Genomic DNA, 26,411 nt, shown 5'->3' with positions numbered 1-26,411 from the left:
AAATCCAGGCAGCCAGCATGTGTAGCATGAACAAAACTTAAAAGCTGTTTAAAAGTTTTGAGGTTTAACTTGCATTTTTCTTCCTATTGTAGGGACAACAGCAGACAAAAGGACAGGAGTGTGACACTACCAGCAACTGGCCCCACAAAAGCCACACCGCCAAGGAAGGGGATGCAATTGCCTTTCCTTAAAGAGGAGCATCCTGACAGAGGAATATACTGAACAGAAAGAAAGTGGTTATTAAATTAGTCTTAAATTAGTTTTAAATTAGTCTGGTGAAAAGGAATCCATCCTACATAAAAATCAGGATTCTCTTTAGCAGTCTTCAGTATTTGTTGCCATTTCTGCTTATGCCAGACAGGCATCCAGTTAATTTCTCAGTTATTCTGTTCCCAGAAAGTAATCCATTCCAGACAGCCTTTGCAGACTGCAAAGGAATCTGTGTAAATGTACACAGCGTCCTTAGAGGCTTTTTCTTTTACAAAAACATTGAGAACAGCGTCCAGCTCTCCCACTTGGGCACTGCCCTTATCTTGGTTTATTATTTGTTCACCTGTGGAGGGTTTAATTGCAGCAGATTTGAACAACCAGGTTTTTCCTTCTCTTTGGGACAAACCATGTGTAAACCAAGCATTAACCATTTCACTCTTGTATTCCAGGGCCTCTTTAATAGGACTGGGAGTTTTCTTCAACTAAAGTCACCGCTTGCTAAATAAGATAAATAATACGAAGCCCTGATTGACTTGGCTTTTCCTCTTCTGTTCTGCTGTGACAGAGACCATCTCAGCACTGGCATCTTGCATGATCTGATACAGGATATATCTGTGGGAGGAGTCTTACAATATTCGGGTTTTTTTTTTCAAAGACAGGTTTTAAGAGGTTGAATAATTTTAAGAACAACTTCGGTTTTCATGTATATGGAGAGAAAGAAGTAAGCTGAAAACATAACTAAGCAGAACCTAAAAGATCTGTGAACCAAGCAAATAACTCAACATGCTTTGCTTCTGAAAGTCTTACAATACTGCAGAACAACACGACTCCAGATTTCTTAATACCTAGGTTTCAAAACACTGTCATTCAAATAATGACACAAAGTAGTAGAAAGCTTTTAGACAAATAGACAAATATCTATTAAAAAAAAAGAGAGAGAAAGAGGCCCTTCAACTTTATGTCCTATGTGTTGTGCTAGATTAAAAAAATCAGACAGGATTTGTTGCTGGCTTTGTACTTATTTATACCGTCAGAGATCCTTACCTCGAAATTCAAGCCCTCTGAGCTGAAAGGTGACAAGGCCATTTCCAATTTCGATCAAGTGCACAAAGGCGTTTAAATAATCCGATGCCAGAATAAAACAGTCTCCTGTGTTGTAGTTTCCCCAGCGGCCGAGAATCAAATCTCCACAAAGAGACTCCTGCAGAGATCTTGTCAAATGCTCATAAAAAATGGAGTTCAGATTATTGTCATCATTTCCTACAATCAGAGCAGCACACATTCGTAAAGAATAAGATTTATAATACACTAAGGCATTCTGCATAAAATCTCATGTTCTTTTTTATTCCTGCATAAAGCTTCTTCCTCTAGCTGGATGATATCTTCCTGATACTTTATGCAATCTACATTTCCTAGGTGGTTTTTAGCCCTTTAGAGAATCAGGACTGAAACTTTCATTTAAAATCAACAATACTGTAAACAGAACATCAAATTAGTGATAACACATATTTCAGACTGAATCAAGTCACCTTGATGTTTTCCAACAGCAAGAATTTTCTGGCTCCACTTAAAGTCTCTGCAATGCTAAGGTAATGTCTTAATATCTTTACATTGTTCTTAATTTTAAGCAACCAGAAATCATTATTATTTCAGTTCATCAGCTTAAATCTGAGTATTATTTCTGAGATTTAAAAATTATGCGATCACACATCTATCTCCCAGTAATTTTGTTGGTATTTTTTCTTTCAGCCTTCCAGGAATTTTTCAAGGCTTTGTCCATGAAGTATCTCTTTCTACTTAAGATGAGGATACATATTCTAAGAATTCACTTAGTATACTAAGAAAGAATGAAGTAAAGTGTATTCGCTGCCAGAAGTGCTACTACTTCCTTAAAAACAGTAGCTGTCCAATTATGCATTGCTTGGACCAGCTGTCTATGTGAAAAACACCCCATCACAGTCTAAAACTGTAATCTCATAAAGATCTATGGCATGTAACCGGATTAAATGTAGCACTTAATGATGGTAATCCATGAAAGGAAATTAAACTCTCACAAATGCTAACACAGTGTCACATAATCCAATATGGTGTTGTCCTGTGCTTGTCGTCTTTTTACATAATATACGCTTGACATGAGAACTGCTTTTCTTTTCTATAATGAAGCAGTGCCTCACATCCAATACTTTCAAAATGCTGGTGCATGAGTAATATACATATGCAAACCACTATCTTCATAGGTGTATTTGTATACATGAGAGTGTATGTGAATACACAATTACAAGTACACATTAATATTCATCTATGTGCCTATTTAGGAGCAGATATAACAAGGATTAAAAAAACAGAGGATGACAGGCTGTAGCTTCCCCTACAAGCTGCCCCTCAATACAAGAAGAGTGGGCATGTTACTACCCTGTTTTCCACCACCATGGCCATTACACATGCAGCCCTGGTGTGTAAGTATATGCCAGTGTGTGTGCACATAGAGACATATTCAGCTATACCACTTCTGGAATACATTTGGCAAAAATGTAAATGAGTCATAAAATGAATCTTTTAAGCTCACATGCAAAAGGAATGTTTTGCTTGAGCTATAGGGTTTTAAACATAGCTTATTAGCATATATAATAATGCTAAAGGTAATTGTTATCAGACAACACAATGGCCTTGGGAAACATCTTAAGTCCCTGCCTTGAAATGATAAATAATTAAAGAGCACTATATATGCCTCAAACTGTTAATACCCCTGTTGCTTTCTTGCACACCCTGGATTACACCCATTTCTGCTTGAAGATGTGTATTTGTTCAAGCTACTGATGTAGTGGATAAGGATAAAAAGGGGGAAGGATAAAAACATAACAGCAATAATTACAATGTAAACTTCTACCTCCACAATACAAGCACTTGACACCTCACTGGCAAAATAAACTAATCTGCAGAACACTAAAATGGAAGAAACCCATATGGGAAACCCTGGCCTCCCTCACTGGGACTGGGATTTGGCATGAAACACTGCTATTGGTTTCCTCTGGAAATAGCTCTGTCCCACCATGTGCTGCAGTGTCAGCTGAGTTACTTCCACTGCCTTGGAAATAAATGTCCTCGCTTTCCACTGTCATGGGAACCACTGGGTGCAGCCCAGGAAGGTGCTTTGCATTGCCATGGATCGGAGCTATTTTAACAATGCACCGATACCCAGGAGAGAAGTCCATCATCTTTCCTACTTGCTTTCTTTTACCGCTTCCTGTAGATCTTCCAATTTCCCTTTCTCCCCTTTCCAAAGAGGTTTATGTCCAGGGAGGAGGAGATACCTGTCAGTCCAAACTGCTCAGCAATAGGGGCACTGTTAAACTGTTGCTTTTTCCCAAAACTTCCCTGCCCACACCTGACCTGGCCTGGGGTGTCTGCTGCGTCCTCCACGTGACCAGCAAGGTTATGACTAACCAAGCAGTTTGCAGCCCAGCAACCATCTGATCAGCCACACATCACTGAAATTTACTGATCAAGTCAGGTGACTTAAACCAGTGCTTTGCACATTTAAAACACTCTGGTTTGTTCAAACAACATTTAAACCCTTTGCATCTCCTCAGCTTCCCAGGCAAAGCCTTGATGGTGTTAACACATCACATTTTGCAAATTAAGCAAAACACCCAAACTCACAGGCCATACCTGCATCCTTTTCGATCTGAATTGCCAGTCTGGTGTTGGAATGATCCGACCTTTTGGTGCTGGAAATAAAGACATGTTGTACAGCCAAGTCTTTTCTTTAAAAATAAGATACTCCCAAACCCACATTTTATTTTCTTTTTAACATATCTTCTCATTCTGTGTTTATATCATAATGCAATTTACACTCTAATGCCTTCATTGATTTACCCCAAGTAGGCATGTATAGTTACTTCAGTATTGTTATTGATATTGTAGCTTATCAGCACATAAAACCAACGTGTCTGTGTCTCTTCCTCGTTTTCCTCAAACTCTTCCTTCCCCATTTTCCTTCTTCAGAATTTGGCATCTGTGATAACACACAACCCTATGTACTTAAATAATTGAACTGGCTCTAGAAGCACATTAGCCAGGTGCCACCAAAACAGTGATGAGAAAGAGTATTAAATCAGTCCGTCTTCCCTTCTAAGCCTTAAGGGAAACAGCTGAACTCAAGGGGTTTTATTTGTGCAAAAACATTTCTGTGAGTGTATATGGAAAAACAACAAGAAGCAATTTCCTTAGTTCCATATTTAGCTGGGCAGCAATAAGGGAGTCCCTGGTCATTCCTGTCACTTGAAAAAGTGTAAATCACAGTGTCTTAGTCCATACAGACAGTAACTCTTTCTCCCTTACGAATGACATGTTCGCTAGTCATTATTTTAATTGTAGCAGTGGTATATAAATACCACAGGAAAAATGGTCACAAAACAGAAAGCAAATAAAGACAGACTGGATTCAGCTTTCATTCCTACCTGTAACAACAGAGCAAACTAAGTCTGGAAATAAGGAACAAATAAATCGCTGCGGGCAAGCATGTGTCCAGAAGGGAGTGGTTGTTGTGCTGACTAGGGACATCCAAAACCAGAAGTCCAGAGTATCCCCCAAGCATCCATTTCCCAAGCCTTCAGAAGGCAAGTGAAAAGCCTGGCAGTAGTAAATACAAATTTCCCTGAACTACACCTCTGGGCAGTGATGTCTTAAGATTTTGGAAGAGTTCACTAAGACTACTGCCTCAAAAGTTTTGCCCTCAGTCATCAGCCTTAGCAGACAATCCATCCATTAGATATGTGAATATCATACCTCCAAAAATGGGGTTAAAGCAGAAAATTGGTAATGACAATGTCATTTGCCCCAAACAACAGTCAGCATAAGGTTAACGTGTGACAGTGCTTCTGAAGGTGTCATCTGTTCAACAGCCTGCAAGTGTAGGGCAAAAGTGCTCTCCTGGACAGAACTGAGGGAGACACCAGGCACAGTTCTCACCGTATCTTCTGTGTAAGTGTGACAAGGGTGGCATGACGAGGTTGGACAGACTGTCTCATTAGGGTGGGCAGCACAGGGCACAGTGAAGATTTTGAAAGGGCTGATGGTTGGGCAGTCAACTTACAAAGCCTGAATTTAGCTACTCACTTAGACATGCACTGAGGAAGACTATGCCAAGGAGGATAAGGGAGGATTTCAAACAACTTAAATAACACTGAAAAAGGATGTTGTAAACCCAGTGTAATGTTGTCTCTGGAGTACAGTGAAAAGTCTTTGGGAGTCTGTATATCCTCATCTCTATATAAGCTCCCAGGATTTCTTGTCAATATACAAGTTATTTAAAAGGTTGGAAGTTTTTGAGCTGAAGCTATAAGCTCATGCTGAAGCCAAGTGTGAGAAGGATTCCACTGGTATTCCTAATGTTATAAAGACTTTTCATCCATTCTGCAGCCTCCAGAAAAAAGCTGTGGAGAATTGACCAACAGAAACATTGTACACAGGCTTCCATGTATCAGACAGAAGAGGAACAGAATTGCTTTACCTCTGCTCCCTACCAGTGACTAATCCTTGCTTTAAATAAGCACGGTGTTTACAAGAAATACAGTTGGAGAGAATATGAGTCTTAATTAGATTATTTGTAATTAATATTAGTACACTATCTACATAGATTAACATTTTATTTGATGTATTATTAATCTTCCTGCCTCTAGTTGCCTCAGCTTATTGTAATGGCAATTTTCATTTCCTATGCAACAGAAAATGGCAACAAGGGGGAGGGCTTTGTAAGCAGTTCAGAATATGAAGCATTATTTTACTTCAAAAAGGTTATCACAGTTCTTCTACCCTGATATACATCCACCCACAGCTGCAACATATGCAAGAGTAAGCATAAAGATTAGGTTACAGAATTCCATCAATTTTCTATTCTCAGCAGAGAAATGCTGCTGATTTCCAAATGCATATGTTTTAAAGGTTATGAGACTCCTTCTTAACTTTCAGCCTCTCTGAAATCTGTGTGGCAGTATGAGGTACAAGTCAGTATTTTTTACCCCCATTTTTTACCAACCTATAAAGCATTTCTGTTCTTGAGGCACATTGAGACCCATACATATCAATTAATACTTCAGAAAACTAATTTATAATAAGTAGGAATCATTTTGCCCAACATTCAGCTCTGGCTCTATTCCTGCCCACTCCCCTCCCCCTGCTTTTTTTTTTTTTCCTTGAGAGAAAGATGCCTGAAACAATCAGGGAAAATCAAGAGTGCTTTGGGACACTCCAAGACAGATAATACAGCCTGACTGGGAAGAAGGGAAGAACATCTCTCACAAACAAAATTAAACCAGGCTCCACTGCAGTTTTATCCTCCACTCAAGCACAGCAATGATTGCTTAAGCAGCTAAAATGTGGGCCTCAGGACATGAGACAAGAAAGGATTCACCTTTTTACACACTAGCAGCAAAACTCCAATCTTTATACAGATATTTTTAGCCTGATTTTTTATTTTTTAAGAGTGAGGATAATATAGACAGTTTGTAAAGCAAACAGTTTAGTCAAATATATTCACGCAGGTAATCAATTTTTTCTTAAAAAAATCTTCCACAATTATTAGTAATCAAAACTATGTTTGCACCTTCTTATACGCTACACCTAACAATCAAACCAGCTCCACCTTTACTCCTGGGGTTTTTGCTGTCAAAGTGAACTTTTGGGACTAGTGAGTGATTTGGGCTACATCCAGTGGCCTCTTGCTTTAAATTCGGTTGTTAACACTCATCCAAGGTGATAGTTAACTCAGTAATTGGATTTCTCCCCGAATTGCATTATTCTATGTAAACCAAGTGCAAGTTCTTGGGCACTCGCTCTGGAGAGCAAGTGATTGTGTTTGGATGTCTTCAGCTAAGTCTTCAGCAACTTTAAGGTCAATACCCTGTTTAGTTCTTGAAATATCTCTCATGCTCTCTTAATCCAGCATTTATATAGGCACTAAGATAATACACTGGCTTAGGACTGTTCATGGCATTAAACTATTGCTTCCTTTTGCAAAAGGATGAAGTCACTTCCTATACTTCCCTTGTCCAAAAATACTGCCTCATTTTTCAACCTGGAAAGACTTTCTTCTTCCAATTTACTCTCCCAATTTCCTCAAAAAGGTAGGAAAAACACTTAGGGGGATTTAAGCAGCCTGGGGAACATACAGTGGATGCTGAGGATCAGGCAAATTGAGAGAAAAAAATATCATTGCTGTGCTTATTTCCAGAAGATGAAAATAAAATTGCAGCTGTTCTGTCTGCTTTGTCATTGCTGGATTTTGCCCCAAAACAAGGTCATGATTTCCAGGACTCCTGCTGTGAATGAGTGGATCTCTACTCTAAAAGAGAACAAAACAGTAAAAAGCAGTTCCTCTCTGGGGGATGCAAGAGATGTCTTTCTAGGGTAGAACCAAAGTTTTTCTTTGTCTGTGTCCAATGAATTTTAATCTCTCTCCATGACATCTGACAGGCAAGTCTAACAGAAAAAAACTCTACTACGCTGCAGCCCTATGATTATTCATGGGAGTCTGGGGAAAAAAAATCTCAACATTTCTGAGTGAATATCTTATGCTGCTGGCAGTATAAATGGAAGGCTTAGTGTTAACAACACAGCAGCAGTAGTAGTAGGCTACCACAGTGAGGCAGGGAGGGCAAATGAGGAGTTGGCAGAATAAGCAGGCATCCATGAATATTTGAAGGACACCAGAGGCAAAACCATTGGTACTAATTGGAGGTGTGAGGATGCCCAAGTAGTTTTAAATCACTTTCACACAAAACACAGAATTATCTCAGTGTGATTATAACAGTAAAAGCTGACAGCTCCTTTGTGCGTAACGCTGCTCAGGTTTTCTGAGCAGCTGTGTGGAAGACATGCCTTAGTTTTAACTCATGTTAATAAAGAAAGATCACTTAAAAATGAAAGAACCCCTTCCTGATCACTTGCCCTGATTTTTATTTTTCATGTTTTCTTCCTTCCCTCCATCCCTGACTGCTCCAGTGTTTCATCTAATAATAATAAAAAGTGGCTTTAATTGCATGCTAGGAGACTGAGGGAGGGTTAAGGTTTGAAAAGTTCCATTTGTTAAAGACAGTGCTGTTGAAGGATCCTTTTAAAACACATGAAAATCTTATTATCAATAGCGCTTCCTGTTCTTATGGTTACTTTACTTTCTTAAAAAGGTTTTTAGAATTGATTCTGAGAGCTTCTTGGAATGGTTTTTTGGGTGCTTTTTTTTTGGTGGCTCAATTGGTTTATTATTTGTGGGGATTTGTTTGTTTTGTTTGTTGTTGTTTTGCTTTTTAAATAGGTGTAAAAATCACAGTTGCAGTAATTTGCTGAGATACTACTGAGCCTGTTTATTTGGCATATTCTGAAGGTTTTCCTGAAACAACAGGATGCAAATAAGAGGTGGGTATTTGAGATCAAGCTGAGTGCCCAAACATGGATTAAACAGCCCTTCTAAGTGTTCTGACATTGAAAAGTTTAGCTGGGGAATTCACCTCTTATTTGTAAGCCAGGTCATTAATGCATCTGTGCACTTTAAAATACCCACTAATGCTTTACCAAAATGTCATCAATAATATCCCCACTTTTACTTGTCTACCTTGCTACTTAATTTCTTTCCTCTTGTTTGAGTATACTTTTTCTTTTAAAAAGCATTTTATTCACTATCTTCAGATATTTTATACTAAGCAATACAAGGAGCTCTAAAAGTGGAAGGATTCTGCCAACTGCACAGAGATGTTTGTGCTTCCTGTTGTTCCTGTGGAAAAGGGCTGGCACCCTGACATTCCTGTAAGGATAGGGCTTAGCACAGGACCTGGCACCTCACTGTCCACAATTCATAGATAGACTTCTAATTTAAAAGCAAATGGCTAATAACACACCAAACATGCATCTGAAGTACTGCAGGTAAGTGTTATTTTTCTTGTTTTCCCATCGTAAGCCAATGTAAACATTATAGAAAAGGTACCATCCTGTGCTCGGCTCTGGGTAAAGAGCTCTGCAGGGTTGACTCACTTGGGCTCTGCCCTGGCTGCTGGGCCCATGAGTGAAGTGGTAAAAGAGTGAGAAACTGTGAGGACCTGGAGAGTAGAAAGGAGGTGATGAGAAATGTCCTGGAGAAGTTTTCACCAGAAAAAGAAAGTGAGATTAGGCACCAAAAAAAATTACCTAATGTTGGGTTCTGCTTCAGAAAATGAGGCCAAGATGTTTACCTCCTTTAGTCCACACAGAGGGATGCACTTTGTTTAAACATCATAAAAAGAGGAAAGCACAGCAAGGCGTTTCATAATTAATTCTTAATATTCTTCATTGCTGATAACAAAATGGTCTTATCCTTTATATTAAAATAACACATACTGAAGATACAGTAGTTGTCACTTTTAGACTCAAGGTGACTACTTAAAAATAAAATTAGGAGGTAGAGATGGCAAGAAAGTATGAGGAAATACAAGAAAAACATGAAGACTAGTGAATGGTGCCTTACCAGGATAGCCTACATCAGAAATGCTAGCCTAGTTCATGATAGGGTTTTCCATACACACTTTTTTCTTACCAAGAGGTGAAGGGAGACAAAACAGAAACTAAACAAACCATTCAAACACCATAAAATGTGCAAGTGCAGCATCAGTGAAACTACAGTGAAGAACAAGAAAAATCTTACTGCTACTGTGCTGTTTTACAAAATCCAGTCTAAGATGGGGATAACGTTTAATACCTGCTTTTTTCATTACAAGGACTATTGAGAGTGTTAATAATTTACAGCAGTCTTGATGATAGTCTCTACAGTAATCTTCAGACTGAAGAGAATCTCCAGCATATGGTTAAACTAGATGGCATTTTGAGAACACTGATAGTCAAAGGATTAAAAAAATAAATAACCCCTTTAGCATTCAACCAGTATCTACCTAGTCCAAAGCAGTGTGAAGCTTCAGAGACAATTCTCAGTGGCAGTGGTGACATAATTCTGTATTTTGCATTATCTCAGAAAGAAGCAAAATATATTTTACATATTGCTTTTATAAGCCCCAGGTTATTTACCTTTGTACATTAGGAGACAATCAGGACTTGAGCAAGCTGTAGCATGAATTATTCCTTATTGCTATCTGTACACAACTTAAGTTATCACCTCCATTAGAACAGTTACACTTGCTGAACATCTCCTCTGTGATCCCAGCTTTTCCCCTGTCTTCACATCTTGGCAAATGTTGCTTGAGTAAGCATCTTCTTGAATGGAAGGTTGGAGTTTAGTGTTCTGAACCTCAGCTTGCCCCTAAATGTTTGATTCAGTTAGATCTAAAACACGAGGTAACCTACATTATTCAAGTGAATGGGAGGAACACTTGCTGAGAACACATTCTTACGGAAATTCAGTCAATTCATTTCAATAGGTTTTCAATACTCTACATGACAGAAATTTCATTAGTTTACTTGATCTCATTAGATTTACATAATTTGAAAGCTAAGCATAAGATGAACAGCTTATAAAATTTTAGTGCCACTGTATAACCACGCAAGCATTTAAAATATTGCATGCTTCCTATTTCTGATTTATGACCACATTGTCTTCTTTCTTTTATGTCCTGTTGCTGCCTTCCTTTCCAATATATTTAAAAGTTGTCTTCTCTCATGCTCATGATTTTTTTTTCCTCTATAGATCTGAGTTCCTGCTTTTTAACATCTGTTGCATTATCCTCTCAGATTTTTCACTGCACGCCTTTTCCTTTTTTGCCCATCCCTTTCCCTTTTCATTTATCCTGATTGTGGTTTTGATCTCTGCTTGTGTTCCTGCCTGGCCTCAGCATGCATTCCCTCTCTGATGCCTCCCTTCTGTCTTTATTCTGTCCTTTTAGAATGATTCAGTGAATTGGAGTTGTGGATGTGTCTTTAGCTCGGCAGGGAACTACAGAGCACTGAATCAGAATGCACTCTCAATTAATTATTACACATATGGCTTCGATTCAATTAGCTTCAATTTCTTTTATTGACTGCCAGGGGCAAAATTTGAGATGTTACCAGTTAAAGAGATACAGTTAAAATACAACTCTGAATTTTGTATAGCTTTCCATGAATGTGAAACTCTTGGCAATGCAGAAAACACTCATTTTAACACCAGATCTGTTTGACTGAAGATGCCTGGCTTTCCTTGCCCATCCCCTCCCAGACAACTCTAATTTTCCCAGATCAGTGTGGCTCCACACAGGCAGACAAGCAAGGAGGTGAGGGCCAGGTTGGAGAGGAGTTGTGCATACCCCCTTGATACAGAAAATAGCCAAAGGGGCACACATGCACATTAGGTCACTTACTCCTGGGGAGATCCCAGTTCAAGACACTGAGGGGAATGTAATTTCTAGTAGGGCTTCTTTTAGCCTGAGGCTTTACCTGAAGCAACATGACCCACACCTGAATACTGTGGCTTTGTCACTCCTCAAAACCCTACACACCTGCTCAAAGGGACTAAGGACTCACAAACCAATCACATGTTGCAGGTACAAGTCCATGGGCAGTACTGGTGATGTGCAATGTGAAGACAGAGTAGACAGGCACTACAGCAAGGAGGAAACAGGGAAGGGTCTTGGGAAGACAGTCAGAGTAGTAAGTCTAATGAGTACCATGTAAACTCATAGGACCCATGACGAACTAAGGCTGAAGTGCAGATAAAGGTGTTCCTTGTTCTTCAAACGCTTTATTTTCCCTATTCTCTGTCCCAGTGCCAGAACCATGGCCACACTTGCAGCTGCAGAACAGAGCACAACTTCTCAAAGACCAGTTCATACTCATTGTTTCAACAGACGGGCATTTTCTCCCTCAAAAAAATCATCTTTATTGAGAAATCTGACAGTTATTAGACGAGATCAATGAAATAAAAATAGCAGCAACTTGCTAATGTTTCCAGCTTTTGCATCACTGCCAACCAGAGAGTGACACTACAGTCAGCATGAATTTGTACCCAAGGGCATTCAAGCCAGACCCAGGCATCCCTCAGTACCAGTGTAGGCTGGATGCTCAAGGACCTAAATCCCATCAAAGTCTTCAGAAATATTCTCACCAAATTCCACATCCTTTGTGAACAGGACCGGACAGCCCTTCTGATTTAAAGGCAACACACTGAAAATTCAGACCAAAACTCATTCATTCATTGGTCCTACTTGTTTTCACTTGTGAGGCCCAGGCATTAATAAGCCCCCCCTTTGGTTTTATCTACATATTGATACTTATTTATACTATTTTGCTGAGTTCTAAATTAACTCAGCACTCAACAAAAGCCTGGATGAGCCCTGAGGCCAACTCATTTAAGACCTCTCTTAAAAGGGCCATGGTCATCAAACGAGCTAACTTTTTAAAACTGAGTAATGGCTGGTAAGAAAGGAACTAGAACACCCACACACTCTAGTGTAAAGTTGTATAATTGGAATATAGTGCTTCTTTCTGGTCAGTTCATAAAAACCAGTATAGAAATAGAAGCAGCCAGAGAGAAACACAAAAATTAGTTAAGAAAGAGAAACAGTTCAGAAGAAACTAAATAATTGCAATGAACAGTAAAACTCATGGCTGCAATGTGGCTTTCAAGCCAAGTGGATGGATGTATTCAGAAAAGTTTGAACCCTAAGTGAGGAGAACAGGCAGTGACAATAGTCATAACAGAACATTCCTGAAGTGATATTTGAGGAAATAAGGCAAATAATAACTCCTGTCAATTGGGGGGGGGGGAAAGGTTCTCTTGTGCTTAGGTTATGCTATAATTGTTGACCCCAGACTTTAAGGTACCTTTCTTTAAAGTATTCATTATAAATCAACATCCGAGGTATTATTGAACTATAAACATCTGCTGTGGTTGTTCCTCTGTAAACATCACCACTATGGAGGTCTAAGAATATGCGAAAAATCAAACATAGCAATAAAAGACTTAAAAGAGAAATGCTGCCCTAAAAAGGAGAACTTGAAAGATGTGAACATGCAGTTTCCAAGCAAGGCCTATGGACAGTTATGGTTGAATGAAATTTTGTGTTTGGATCAGGGGGTTTAGCAGATGAAACAGATGAGCAGGCTCACAGGGAAACCAGATGCACTAGGATCTGTTGTTAAAAAAAAAAAAAAAAAAAAAAAGTACTGGAAGTGGAAGGCCTATTATTTTAGGGGAAAAAAGGGATGGAGCAGATGGGTACATTTCACAACTCCTTTTCCCATACACATATATAACGTGGGGTCAAACCTAATTATGTCTACAGTGGGAATGATCTTCCCATTCCACCTGCAGGCTGTCCTCAATTGGCAAGTTAAGTGAGCCAGTAGGAAAAAAGAATAGGCCAGCTGCTCTTCATCTGAGACAGGACAGGTTTTCCTCACCCTCCATTCCCAGTTGTATTAACCTTACAGGTGGCTATATTCCAGACTACAATGACTGGAACAATACCAAGTGACACACTTTTTTAAAAGATGGGGGGGAAAAAAAGGCTTGCTCATATATTCTCAAATGCAGAGAGGTGTCCTGTAATGCCATTCTGAGAGAAGTGGCAATTTAATCACAGCCTCTTTAGAGACACTTAACTAACTCAGTTACACCACAGTAATTCACACAAGAACCTTCAAAGCAAAGGCAAGCTGTGCCTTACCCAAAAATAGGCATTGAACCAGATGACCAAGAAAGAATAGAAACAAGGAGCAGGGGAGAGATGAGCAGCGTTTAGGCTGTGAAATCTCCAGATGCCTGGTGGCAGTTGGCTGTTTGCAGGGACAAGTCACAGCTGCAGCAGAGAACAGGCTGCTTGACATGATTCAGCGGTTAGACCCACTGGGGAATGAAAGTAAACTTCCTTCTCTGTTCAGTCCACTGCCATATCCAAGATAGAAAGCAAGATAAGAGGAAGTGAGGAGGGGGAGAGAGTCAGACTGCAGCATGACAAAGTATTTACAAAAAAAAAAAAAAAAAAGAAGCAGAGGAATGGAACAGCAGTGTTTGAACAAACACTTTATGCTTTAAAGTGCCTATACATTAAACAAGATCTACTGCTATTTCCTTTTCTCTCTCTGACATCTACAGCCATATCATTCCAACAGCTGTGAAAATAAAGACTAAAATGGGACTCTTCAAACTGGGAAGCAGGACTCAGGCTAATGGCAAGACAAAGCCAATGGTACACCAAACTTGTTTTCTTTTTACAAAAAGAGAAAACTCTGTTGGACTCCCATGAAACAACCAGCACATGCAGCAGATCTGTTTTCTGATATTACACACCTCTCTTTTCAACAACAACAGCAAAAGCTGTCAAAAATGTGGTTACATGAGAAGCTGGTCTTCCTTAATTGCCTTACTTATTGCTTTATTTTCTCTTCTTCTTAAAATCCCCCTTCCCTTTCTCCCTGAAAGATCCCTGACCTCAGTGATGTATTGGTGTACTAGGCTCTGCACACAGTGAGTACCAAAGTGCACATTATAAACAAACAGCATCTGCTGATTGCAAGGAAGAACACCCCTGCTCTGTACACACACCGCGAGAGCACAAACAGGCACAGTGTGATTCCTGAATTTTGAAGAGCTTGCTAGGAATTTCACAGTTTGCTTACTGTCAAAATGAATTTATTTATTTATTTATTTTACCCGCTTGAGCTTCTCTATCTCCTTGAAAAAAAAAACACAACAAACCATCATCTTAATTCTCTGACTCTCAGCTTCAGCTCACATCATCTAAAGTGGCAGATGCTTGGTCAGAAACCCAAGGAAACAAACTAGTCTTTAGCCAGTAGGGAAAGTGGGATTAAAAGAAACACTTGAAATGCAAGATATGTATGTGTGCACTCAGAAAATACCAGGTAGAGACAATCAAACCAACACCTTAAGGAACAGATGGGTCAGTTGCTCATCACTTGGGCAAGTGGCCTAATAGCCCAGCTCTGTTAATAAACATGGTACGCTCTGCTTGCTAAGGTCAAAACCTTCAACTTTGGATTCACTTTACAGAAAATGAACCAGACGGCTTTTTCTTGTCTAATTTCACACTGTTGGCCCACATGAGATGCAAAAATAAGTCTTCCTTAAGTGAAACAAAGAAAAAATGAAGTTTGCTTGATATCAGTGAAGTCTGCATATGCTGACAAACATAAATGACACTCTGAGAAAGCAATCCAATTTATGACTTGGAAGAAAAAAAAAACCATGATATTTTGATATCTAGACTGCATGTCAAAATTGTTTTCAGTTAGTCCAATTAAGAGGCTTAACAATAAAAAATATAACCATGGAATTGACTACCTATAACTTCACATACACGTAAATGAGTTTTTCGGTAGCTAATATAAATGTCATCATTTAATGTAGTCATCAATACAACAAGGAAGTGTTTGAAAATGAGTTTGCAAAGCAGGCTAAACAAAAGAGCTATATAAAGCACATTAAAGGTAGCTTTCGCCTGGGCAAAAGTTTCTGTCAACAGGCAATGAGCACAGAAATAGTGACAAAATATCTGCCAGAGCTTCTGCTTTGTATGAATGGATCTCAGACTGCACTGCAGTGAACCTGTGATTTCCATGAATACCCAAGCTGAGTGTGGCAAAACTAACTGTCAGTGCACTCCAAAAAGAAAATCTATACACCAACTTGCTCATTTGTTTGTTCTGTTTTGTCTTACAGAGCCTGAAAAGTCAGTGCACATCTGGCTGCAGGGCACACTGTGGGCCAAAGACAGGTCAGTGCAGGAGCCAGAACAGCTTTCAAGTCCAGTTCAAGTTCCTGATCTTATTTAACTCAACAGCTCTGAAAGAAAGCATTTATGTCATCCATTTGAATTTTTAGATGTTGAAGGGTCCAGATTTAAAGCAGCAAGGTAAGGCCCATCTTGCTTCATTCAATTCTTTTAAGTATTTTGTAGAAAATTTCCCTATTCTTAATACAAATTTGCTCCTTTCCCTTGCCTTTTTCTGTCTTGTCACTGTGTCCCTTTAATGACCCAGGAGTTTTTCAGTCTAATGTTCACTTGCTCTGGTCAGTTCTTTATGTGACAAATGAAATACTGAAATGGAAGTGAGGCAATGGAGAATCAAAATTGCTAGAGATAAAATTAATATAAATGTAGGAGGAGACATTACATGTGCATATTATGGGATGCCACAGATTCAGGCAAACATTTATTTCACTTTGATGACTATCTGAATCTTCTACAAGGCTGTTTTCTACTTCTGAAAGGTTTTTGAGGGGCAAGGTTGTGTTTTTTATGCTTTAAGTGAGAAGATCATCAAAGATATATTAGAATTTCTAACAAACAACAAAGCATGATTTTTTCACAAAGAGTCTAACTTAAGCATTCATGTTGAAGGTAAAGTTGTAGTTACTACTTATTTTGACAGGACAAAGAGTGGTGGCTTAAAGTATTAAAAGGGTTAGAGTTTTTTGTACTTGCGGTTTTACAGTTTATGGGTAAAATAATGAGCTTTGCTTTCAAAGGTTATTAGCATCAACTTCCTCACTTCCTTAGTGGGAGTCAGATGGTTATTACTGATGAGAACAAGGACACCCCTCTTATTCAAGTATCAAGCACCATCTTTTGAAATTTACTTTGAATATCTTCTTTTTGTCTCATCCCAAAAGCCTTACACAAACCAAAAGGAAATTAGAATGGTCCTCTCTATTTCCATCCACAATAACCTAGAGATACCACACCAGCCTAGCTGTATGGAAGTGACGTGCCTACGACCAAGTTTGATTCTCTAACTGGGATCTAGAAAAGAAGTCACATGCCTTCAAAATGCTCTAGTTTAAGTGAAATGTAACAGATGTTAAAATCTATACTTCCTAGTTAATATTGTTCAAAGTTGTCATCCAAAAATGTAAAGCTGTCTGTGGCATTAGTGGTAGCTTTCTGCCTTTACATTTCATTTCTATGGAATAATGAACTTTCTGATCCCCTGCTCCCACACACCCCCCACCCCCCCCCCAAAAAAAAAAAAAAGTGTAAGAGAGAATTTTGTTAAGATCTGGCCCCAGCATACAAAACTCTGCTCCCCTCAAAAGGTTCCCACAAATCTCATAATATTCAGAAGTAAATGCAAATCCTCTTTATATGACTTGGCTTTGTCTGAATTATTTCTTTATAGATGAGTACATATTCACCCACTGACACAATCACAGAATGGTAGGGGTTTGAAGGAATCTCTGGAGATCATCCAGTGCAACCCCCATGCTAAAGCAGATTTATGCAGAGCAAGTTGCACAGGATCACTGCTCATTCATCTTTTGCTAAAACTACCTCCATCTGTGAAGAGAAGTGTTTCCCTGTCTCCAGCACTCTTGTTGGGAGCCCATTAGATCCCAGTTACCGAGATCTTCCAAATCCTAATGGGTAGAAGGAGCAGCTCTTTATTAAGTCTTTTCAATATCCTACGTTTATGTCCTTGTCAAACTGAATGAATGGCAGCTAACATCTGACAAAACCAACTCATTCTTAAACCAAACTCCAAGATCAGATGCAGCAAATGATGCCAAGTCACACTCATCAACACTTCACTATTAGAGTTACCTGCCACATCCCAAAACAGTAACATTTAATCAGGGTAGTATAAAAAACACTAACACAGGCTGACTTCTAGTGCCAAAGGCTTTAGAAATTTAGTTGCTAACACTAGCTAGCAAACCTAAAAACGGCTGACAGCTGGGAGTTTTACTGATTTTTTTTTTCACAGCTTTGTTACTGTATGTCTGTACAACAAATGCAACATGACACCTAATCTGTAACGTACCAGTAATTATTTAAATCAATTTTCAGAAATAAAAAACCCCCATTAAGTAGCAAAACACCAGACTCAAGATAAAAAGGCTAACTTTTCATTTCAGGATTATATTTGGAGAGAAAAATACCTCCAGAAATTCAGCTAATTAGAACAAATCCTTTACAAATAATAAGTGTAGAAAACTTCAATAGTCTTACTTGTAGTTTTTCTCCCAGAACTTGATCGGTCTTGCGTATGATGCGATAAAGATGACACTGCCAAGAAATGGACTCAGTGGTGTAGAAAAGACTGAAGTGGCCAGAGTTTGAAAAAAAAGCATAGCAGAGTCTGAAAACTGCAAGTTAAGGTAACACACACAATTTCATCATACTTTTAAACCATTCTTGAGGTAGCTGTTTGAACTACTTATTTTTCCTTTTTTGTTGTTATTTATTTCACCAAAGAGGTGGTAAGGAAAGGAAAGGAAGGCAGGCAGTGCCAAATTGCCAATTACCATAATATAATCAGTGGCTCTTCAATGCTACACAGTTGTAATGGAGGTGACATGTCTGAACAGAGTACAATATTAGCAGGGTGACCCTGTCTAATGTCTGTCCAAGGACAGATCCTGAGTGCAGGCAGAGCAGTAGGTGCCCTTTCCCAGCTACCTACTGTACCTTCTCTAACACAAAGTGCCTTTCCAGAATCTGACATGGAGTTTAAAGCATAAAATCCTCCAAAATGCCTTTTTATTTTTTTTTTTAATGCTTCATTTTCTGCCATAGAGTCTTGTTCCCAGTGAGTTGTTTGCTATTTCCTTCTGTGAGCTTCTGTTTATTTTAGAACAACGTAATATATGGGAAAACAACTATGCCTCTATAATACAACCTGCTGGCTTAAAATCATGCTTTCACGTTAATTCTTACTGACAATTTCATATTCCATGCTGACTGAAAGGTAAAAAATGTACAGCATTTCAGACTTTTTGACATACATACAAAATGAGAAGGTGAGGATAGTGGAACAGTAAATACCACACAAACATCAGAATGAATGCTGGAATCGATAGCTTACTTTAAATGTAAATTTATATTCCATATTTATAGTCTATTTATATAGACTGCTAGAAAGCAAGCTAGGAGATGGATAAGGATATTGGAAAAGATGCAAGCTGAAAGGAACATGATTTAAAAACCCAAGCAAATGAAACATTCAGCTTTAATTCTTCATTAATTCATACCATATCCATGAAATCTAGGGGAAAAAAAAGTTTCCAGGCTGGCATAAGAGACCACCTTCCTTACACCTCTCTTGGGAGGAAGGTTCTAAGCAAAGAAGCCATGAACTAAGCAGCCAGTATCAAAGTTCGGTGATCAAGTGCATCTCAAACTAAAATTAAGGTCAAATCACCCAACAACCACAGCCTTTTCCCTTACCCTCTTATAATAATACCCTTTGTGTGTCCCACAGTCTGAGACTTGACAAAAAACATTTTAACACAGCATTTGTAGCATAATTTGGGCTACAATATTTCCATAAAAAGGCTAGCTAGGCATGCATCCAAAGCAATTTGCAAGATCTACAAACAAGTACTTGCCAAAAGATCTCTCTCAAATCCCTCAAACATATTGAAAGACAGTCATCTGGAACAGTGTCTTTGTGCATTAGTGAGCTTGCACAATGAACTGCCCTTGGTGTCATAAGTTCAAAAAGCAAATGAGAAGACTGAGCGGGAAGCAAGAGCATGTAAAAAGTTAAACTGTCACATTACACTGTAGTCACAATCAGCACTGGTTGTGAGAGATGAACAAGTATTTACAAGTTTAGATAAGGGAAGGAAGCATGTGAGCTGAAAAGACAAAAAGAGAACAAGGAGGACAGAAAACAACAGCAAATCAAATTTTCTAAAGAGAGTGCTAATGTCATGATTGATTTTAAAATTGCCCCCCATCATGAGTTCAGACATTTAGGATTCCACTGTGAACTGTTTGGGTCTAAGACATAATCAGTAGCAACAGTTTCATTTTTGCTGACATAATGCTCTACTATGCTCTTCCAATACGTATATTGGAAGATATTTCCCATTTGACTGGTGAAGAGTGATTTTAATAAAGTCTTTCATATATGTCAACGTGTCATGAGAGCAAGTAACAGCAACCAACAACCTTACATACAGTTAATGTCAACAATAGGCAATTATCTGTCATCAGGGTTTTTTTATTTGATGGTTCCCAATTTCCTTGTATTATTTTTGGTATTTTTATACCGATGCTTTAAATATGTCTAAGTAAAAAAATATGGCAGTGCTGGGTTAAGGGATGGACTTGATGATCTTAAAGGTCTTTTCCAACCAAAACGATTCTATGAATCTATGATTCTATCCTATAAAAGAAGTGGCAAAAACCTAGCAATGTTTTCTTATTCTGTGTCCCAAGCCATTTTTCCTGCGTACCATCTTTGTTAGGTTACAAGGTGTAAAAGCAGAAATTGTTTCTTTGGGTATAATGGATTTTCCTTTTAAATAATATTTTGAGATGAATCCCTAAAAAAACTTCAAAATGAAACAAAACACATTATTTTGAGGATTATCAGTGGTAATTAAAAAATCTGTTTAAAGTCAAATCAGCTTCAAAACAATAAACTGAAAAACTGACATCTTCAAAATCTTCCATCCCTTCTTATAATATGAAACTATGAAGCAAGGCCAGTGCATATCCTGTTTCTCAAAACCTGTATTATTAATTGCAATTACTATGGGCCAAAAACATTTCACCTCTTCCAGGCACACAACCACTTACAGGACTGGAGAACTGAGTGTCACAGGGCTTCTTGTACTGATATTAGAGCTGTAACCCTGAAACAGTCAAAGCAGAAACTCTCATATACAGGATATTCTGAACCACAAAACCTTTCTTTCCAATCCTCACTGTTGATTTATTAGGTAAACCCTCCTCTGACTACAAACAGCACTGACTTTCTCAGTGTGCTGGTAATTATGAACACAGAACGTTGTTTTATCCATGGAAAGTACTGTGAAGTGAAGTGACAGGTCTCTCCTCAAGCCAGAAGCCCATTCTTGTTCCTGGTCTTTCAGGATTAGGAGAGACTTTGAAGGATCACATAGTCCATCTAGTAGTCAAAGGGAAGGATTAACTAAATATATATGACTCCTGAGAGACATTCATCCAAGTTCCTGAAGTTCTCTAATGGTGAAGACTGCACAACCTCCATGTGTTGCCCTTTGCACCCCCTGCACCAGGATCAAATGCATTAAAGCATTCAGAACTATTCATAGCACTGAGTTCTATGGCAAAACCTCACAGAGGCACTCTGAAATTTAAAAATTTATGTCCCATTTGCAGATGTGATTTAGGCAATTCAGAGTCACAAAAAATTAACTCTGCAAAAAACCTGGGAGGCTTAGTGCCTCTGCAACATGCATTCATCATGACTGTTTCCAGTGTCATAGTAAAAACAATTAAAAATACCATGCAAAAAGACAGAGTTTTTGTTGTTGTGAGAACAGTAACTTGGGCATTTAACCAGTATCTGAATTGCAACATTGCCTTAAAAAGACAGGTTTGCATTTACAAAGCATATTATAAATAATATAAAGTTAGTTTAGATCACTTCAGCAATACCTGTGTAAATACACTAAAACCTGCTCAGTTAACTACTTTCCATCTTTCAAAGATTAATTGGTATTTTTATCATGAGTAAAGTTATTGCTGCACAAAATATTGGTGACCAAAGGAAAACTCGCTGGAATATCATCTTAGCTCTTAGATATTTTTTTATAAAATCTTACATACAGTTGTACTCCAATTCATACCTACAACAGAGATGAAATTATTTTTTGTTGTTGTGGAATTCTGTCAAGATTTGCTAAAAGTCACCCAGTGTGCTCAGACAGATCACTATTTTTATAATGCTTTTGTAAATAGATAAACTAAAGCTTTCCCTCAGGGAATTACTTTGTCTGCAACTCCCTCTGTCCAAGAGTCCCACTTACTCTTCCTATCTAGAAATATAAACATAGTTAATCAATGCTGCATATGATTCAGTGTATCAAGCAAAAAAGGGCAGAGGGAAGAAATCACCCAAGGGTGACATCACCATGACATGAAAGGGACAAAGACTTAAGTACATGTACCTAATAAACAGTACAAAGTAAACTCTTCAGTAGGTCTGAACTCAAAACACTTTGCCAACTCCTTTTTTCACAACTTTGGGTTGGGAGAGAAGAAAGACATAAAAATACAGTCTCTGAAAATGCTTTAGAAGTCAACAAATTAAATTTGATCAATTAAAGTGTTTTATTTAATTTTTTACCTTTTTCCTGTATTAAATCAAGTTTCTAACTGAATTACATTTTAACTTTAAAATTTTTGTTCCAACCATCCAATGTATATTTTGCGACCTTACAGATACTTGGGAGTCATTGAACTCTGTTTAACTCACCATATCCACAAAAAACAAGAACTGGGCACTGAAACAGTTTCCAAAGGACTGCTTTAGTGTTGATGAACATAGATTGTTACTCATAAAACAAAGTGCAAATATTAAGAAAGAGAACACGCTTCTCAGCTCCACAATGAAAAATACACATTGAAATATTAAAATCCAGCTGCTTCCAAAATGGAAAAAAACATCCAAAACAACAAACCACATGCAAGACAAATTGGCTCAGTGAAATGGTACTAACTAGAAGCAACTCAGAAAGTAACTAATATTTTTGAGCTCAGCCAGCAAAATGCCCAGCACTTTCCAAAACTAGCTTCTACATTCATAGAAGTCCACCCAAGTTGGAGCTAATACATCAGTCATGCCATCTCTTTCTGGATGCATTAAGAGCCAGTGTTGAGGACTGTGGAAATAAGTGACCTTCAGAATGTGTTTGGGTGTGAAGTGGGCAGGCATATAGACCAGTTGGAGTCAGTTTCCTAGTTTCAGATCCCATGCAGCCAAAACAGAGAGAAAACACTATTTCTCACGAAATGCTCCAAGCGTTCTCACATTTTAAAATAAGTTACCTAGGAATTTTGCACCTTGCTCAAACACTGTAAATAAATTACATATATAAAGAGGAATTTAAGAATAAATAAAAACAAATTTATAAAGGATATGAGGTATTGCAAAGAGCTGAGCAAACACGTGGAATGATGATCCCCAGGCAATCTGCCAGGGAGCAATGTATGTCATGATGAACTGCAACTTCTGCAGTAGGTCCCACAGCTGAAAAAAAAAAAAAAAAAAAGAAAAAAAGAAAAAAGAAAAACATGGTGATTTTTTAGGCACTGAGTTTCAATACTAATATCTGAAAGTGACACTCTTTTTAGAACTGTGCCCTAGAATGAACGTGAGATAAATTATATTGTATTACTAATTTTTGTAGGCATTAAGGCCTTACTTTAGTAAACCACAAAACTATATTCTCCATTTGAAATTCAAACTTAAAATGAGGTATGTTTTAACCACATTACTGAGGTTGCTGCCAGATTACCTTTCTTCAAAAGTATTTCTGCTTTAAATAGAAAGTGGGAAAACAGGTTCTGATATTTTCTGCAGCTCTGCTCATGGAAATTAGACATTTCTCAAGAACACAACATTTTCATTTGTTGAATCAATGGGAGAAGCCATCACTACGTAAGCATTATGCTTGGCATTAACCATGAACTGTAGCTGCATTTTCAAGATCAAACCAACTCACCATGAAAATGTTGTATTAAAAGCAAGTTTTACTGTTGTGTGGTATCAAGTGAGAAACACTGTGAATTTACTTTTGCTTCCAGTAAGATATGTTTGGTGTTGCAACTAGCAGTTTCCAATTCAAGAATGATGTATGCTTATGCCCTAGAATGATTTTTTTCCCCTTCCAGGTCTCTCAGCATCAAATCAGAACAGATCTTCTGTCTTGTCTGCATTGGGCCATCAGATTCATATTGCAGAGTAGGTTCCTGACAAACTGTCAGGATAGATTTGACAATCAATGGACATTAGTGCTCAATACATACACAAGCTGACAATGAAACAGAAGTATATGCAGTATTTCATATTATGCAATATTTCATCCTTATATATCGAATGTATGTTGAATTTCCTATCGTAAATTTTTACTTCACTTAATGGAAAACAAGTTATTGGCACCATCCTCAAAGACACTGAGGCTATATTAATACTCATAAATGAAATGCTTCCAGGGAATGTTCCCAGGCACTGGTACTGTGTATGTTATTAAACTTTTAGAAAGGTCCCTGGAAAGGTTTTGATCTGGCCCCCCTAGCAGTCTTCCAGCAACGCCCAGGTATTCTTTCAAATGAAAACCCTCCACAGTCAGTTTCCAGGTTGCAGTTCCATACTACCCTCTCCACTGCACAGGCTGGGAGAGTTAATTAGCATGGACAAAACCTTCCCCATGACAGCTGGCCAGGAGGACAGAGCATGGTCCTAAGGACACTTCATTTACTAGTATGCTGACAGTCAGAGAAGAAACACCTTCACTGGCTACCTCATGTCATCTGTCCTTAAGTTACCACCACCAGAGTAACACCTGACCACCTGTATCCACATCAGCAAGGAATTAACAAGATGTATCATTCAGCTTCTCTATGAATAGTTGAAAATCATTGCAAATTAACTGAGAGGGAGGTAAGAATGATGTCTTTGTGCTACCAAATGATCACAGAAGCAGTCACTGACTCCATTTATAACAGTCCCATGGTAACTCCAGTTACAACTGATAAACCTTCCAGCTGAGATGCAAGCAGTACTTCCAATGTTTTCTGTCCTTTGGCTTGACTGAAATAAGGAGCAAAATGCAGACTATGTTATCTTTTCACATGCACACTATTTAAAACCAGCAAATCCCTAAAAAAACCAAACTGTTACGATCTCTTCAAGTCACAGCCTGGTTACACCTACTTAGTTTGAGAAATTCAATCTTGTCAACTTTTGTTTTCTCTCAAGAATACCACATGTGATTTGAAAACTATAACATTAGATAAAATAGCCAAGTAAAACTGAACTGAAAATAGAACCAACTTTTATTTATTTGAACCCTATTTAGCAGGTTGTGAGGTTGCTTTGTTTTGTCTTAACTTTTATTTATCTGAAATGTCTGAATGAACAGCTGGGAGAAAAATTGTATCTGCTAAAAGATTTAAGTGAAGGGCTGAGAAAGCTAACGACTCACATTTGAAACCTCTAAAATACAAAACTACAGCACAACCCAGCAAAATTCTGCCTGTTACAGATTGAAATCACAAAGCCATAAATCACACCAGCTGTGCTCAAAGCTCAGGGTTCATCAAAAGGTTTCCAAATCTCAAATAAAATTCAGGTTTTGCATTTGCGAGGAAACCAAATCCAGGAGGAGACCCTTCTGGCTTCTTGTTCCATTACATCTTTTTATAATTCTTTAATATTTACACATTCTTGCAAAACAAGCCATAGAGCTCAAGTTCCCAGTTGCTTCTAACAAGTCCTGATGCTTCTACATTCACCAACTGCTTGAATTTGCTGTTCTTTCAACACTTGCCTCTCGGCTAATGTTTCTGTAAGACAGGCAATGGAGCTCATTTCCACTTGCAAGAACATGAATGTAAAAAGAACACTGCAGTGAATCTCTCCTTGGTTTATGAAAGTCTTACACACTGCACCTAAAGGCCTGGAAATGTGTGATTTTCAAGCTACTGCTTTCATTAAGAGTTGTCAAGTGCCTCTGTTACCTATTAAATTATTGCTTCCAGGGCATGTTCTGCAAAACACTTTAAGGGTAACAAGCCATTAGCCTTTTACATATCTAACTATACTTGCTGAAGGGTGATGTCTCCAAGCAACTATGATATAGAGATTTAGGAAGGTGGGGACTTGAATTTACATTTTCTCTTTTTCGTTTTGCTAGAACCATCTGAAAATAAATCCAAACTTTTCTTCTTGGCCATTCTTTCTCCTATATCTGATATAGGAACTCCAATAATTAATAAGTACTAATGCTTTTCTCACAGAAATAAACTGAAGCTGCTAAAAATTGCCTTCATAGATAAGAGGAAGCTGATCCTCAGAAACAGTCATTCTTCTGTTTCAACTACAAATAACTGCATTTCAGTCTTCAATAATCATAACACACTAGCTTAAGAGGAAAACCTTCAATATCTTTTTTAAATTCTCAGAAACAACACAGAATTAGAAAGGGTTAGAAAGCCAAAGACTACCTGGATTTGAATGGAAAGTGAAAAGCAACAGAAAAGACTTCTACAGGTGTATCAGCAGCAAAACACAGACTGGGGAAAAAAAACATGGACATGGTACTGAACTAGGCAGGGGAGCTGGTGACAACATGCATGGAGAAGGTCAAGGTGCTCAGCTCAATGCCTTCTTTGCCTTCGTCTTTACTGATAAGCTTTCAGGAATTACAGGCCCCTGAGACCTATGGGAAAGCATGGAGAAATTAAGACACTAAGTACTGAAGTGTTGATTAAGGGTACATTTCATCA

At 38.2% G+C, this 26,411-nt stretch overlaps 1 protein-coding gene across 1 annotated transcript in view; it reads right to left on the bottom strand.

Annotated features, from left to right (window-relative positions):
• Positions 1–26,411, bottom strand: part of PCNX2 (pecanex 2) — a 156,460-nt gene that overhangs the window by 36,091 nt on the left and 93,958 nt on the right. Inside the window, exons 22-25 of the mRNA XM_051614230.1 lie at positions 23,041–23,151; positions 18,135–18,262; positions 3,880–3,938; positions 1,255–1,470 (exon numbers count right to left, since the gene is read on the bottom strand). Of these exons, the coding sequence (XP_051470190.1) occupies positions 1,255–1,470; positions 3,880–3,938; positions 18,135–18,262; positions 23,041–23,151 (514 nt within the window). The remainder of the gene's footprint in view (positions 1–1,254; positions 1,471–3,879; positions 3,939–18,134; positions 18,263–23,040; positions 23,152–26,411) is intronic.

Source organism: Apus apus, chromosome 3, assembly GCF_020740795.1.
Source record: "Apus apus isolate bApuApu2 chromosome 3, bApuApu2.pri.cur, whole genome shotgun sequence".
In the NCBI taxonomy this organism is placed as follows: Eukaryota; Metazoa; Chordata; class Aves; order Apodiformes; family Apodidae; genus Apus; species Apus apus.
Note: the sequence above shows the minus strand (reverse complement) of the source record. Positions and strands in the feature narration are given on the sequence as shown.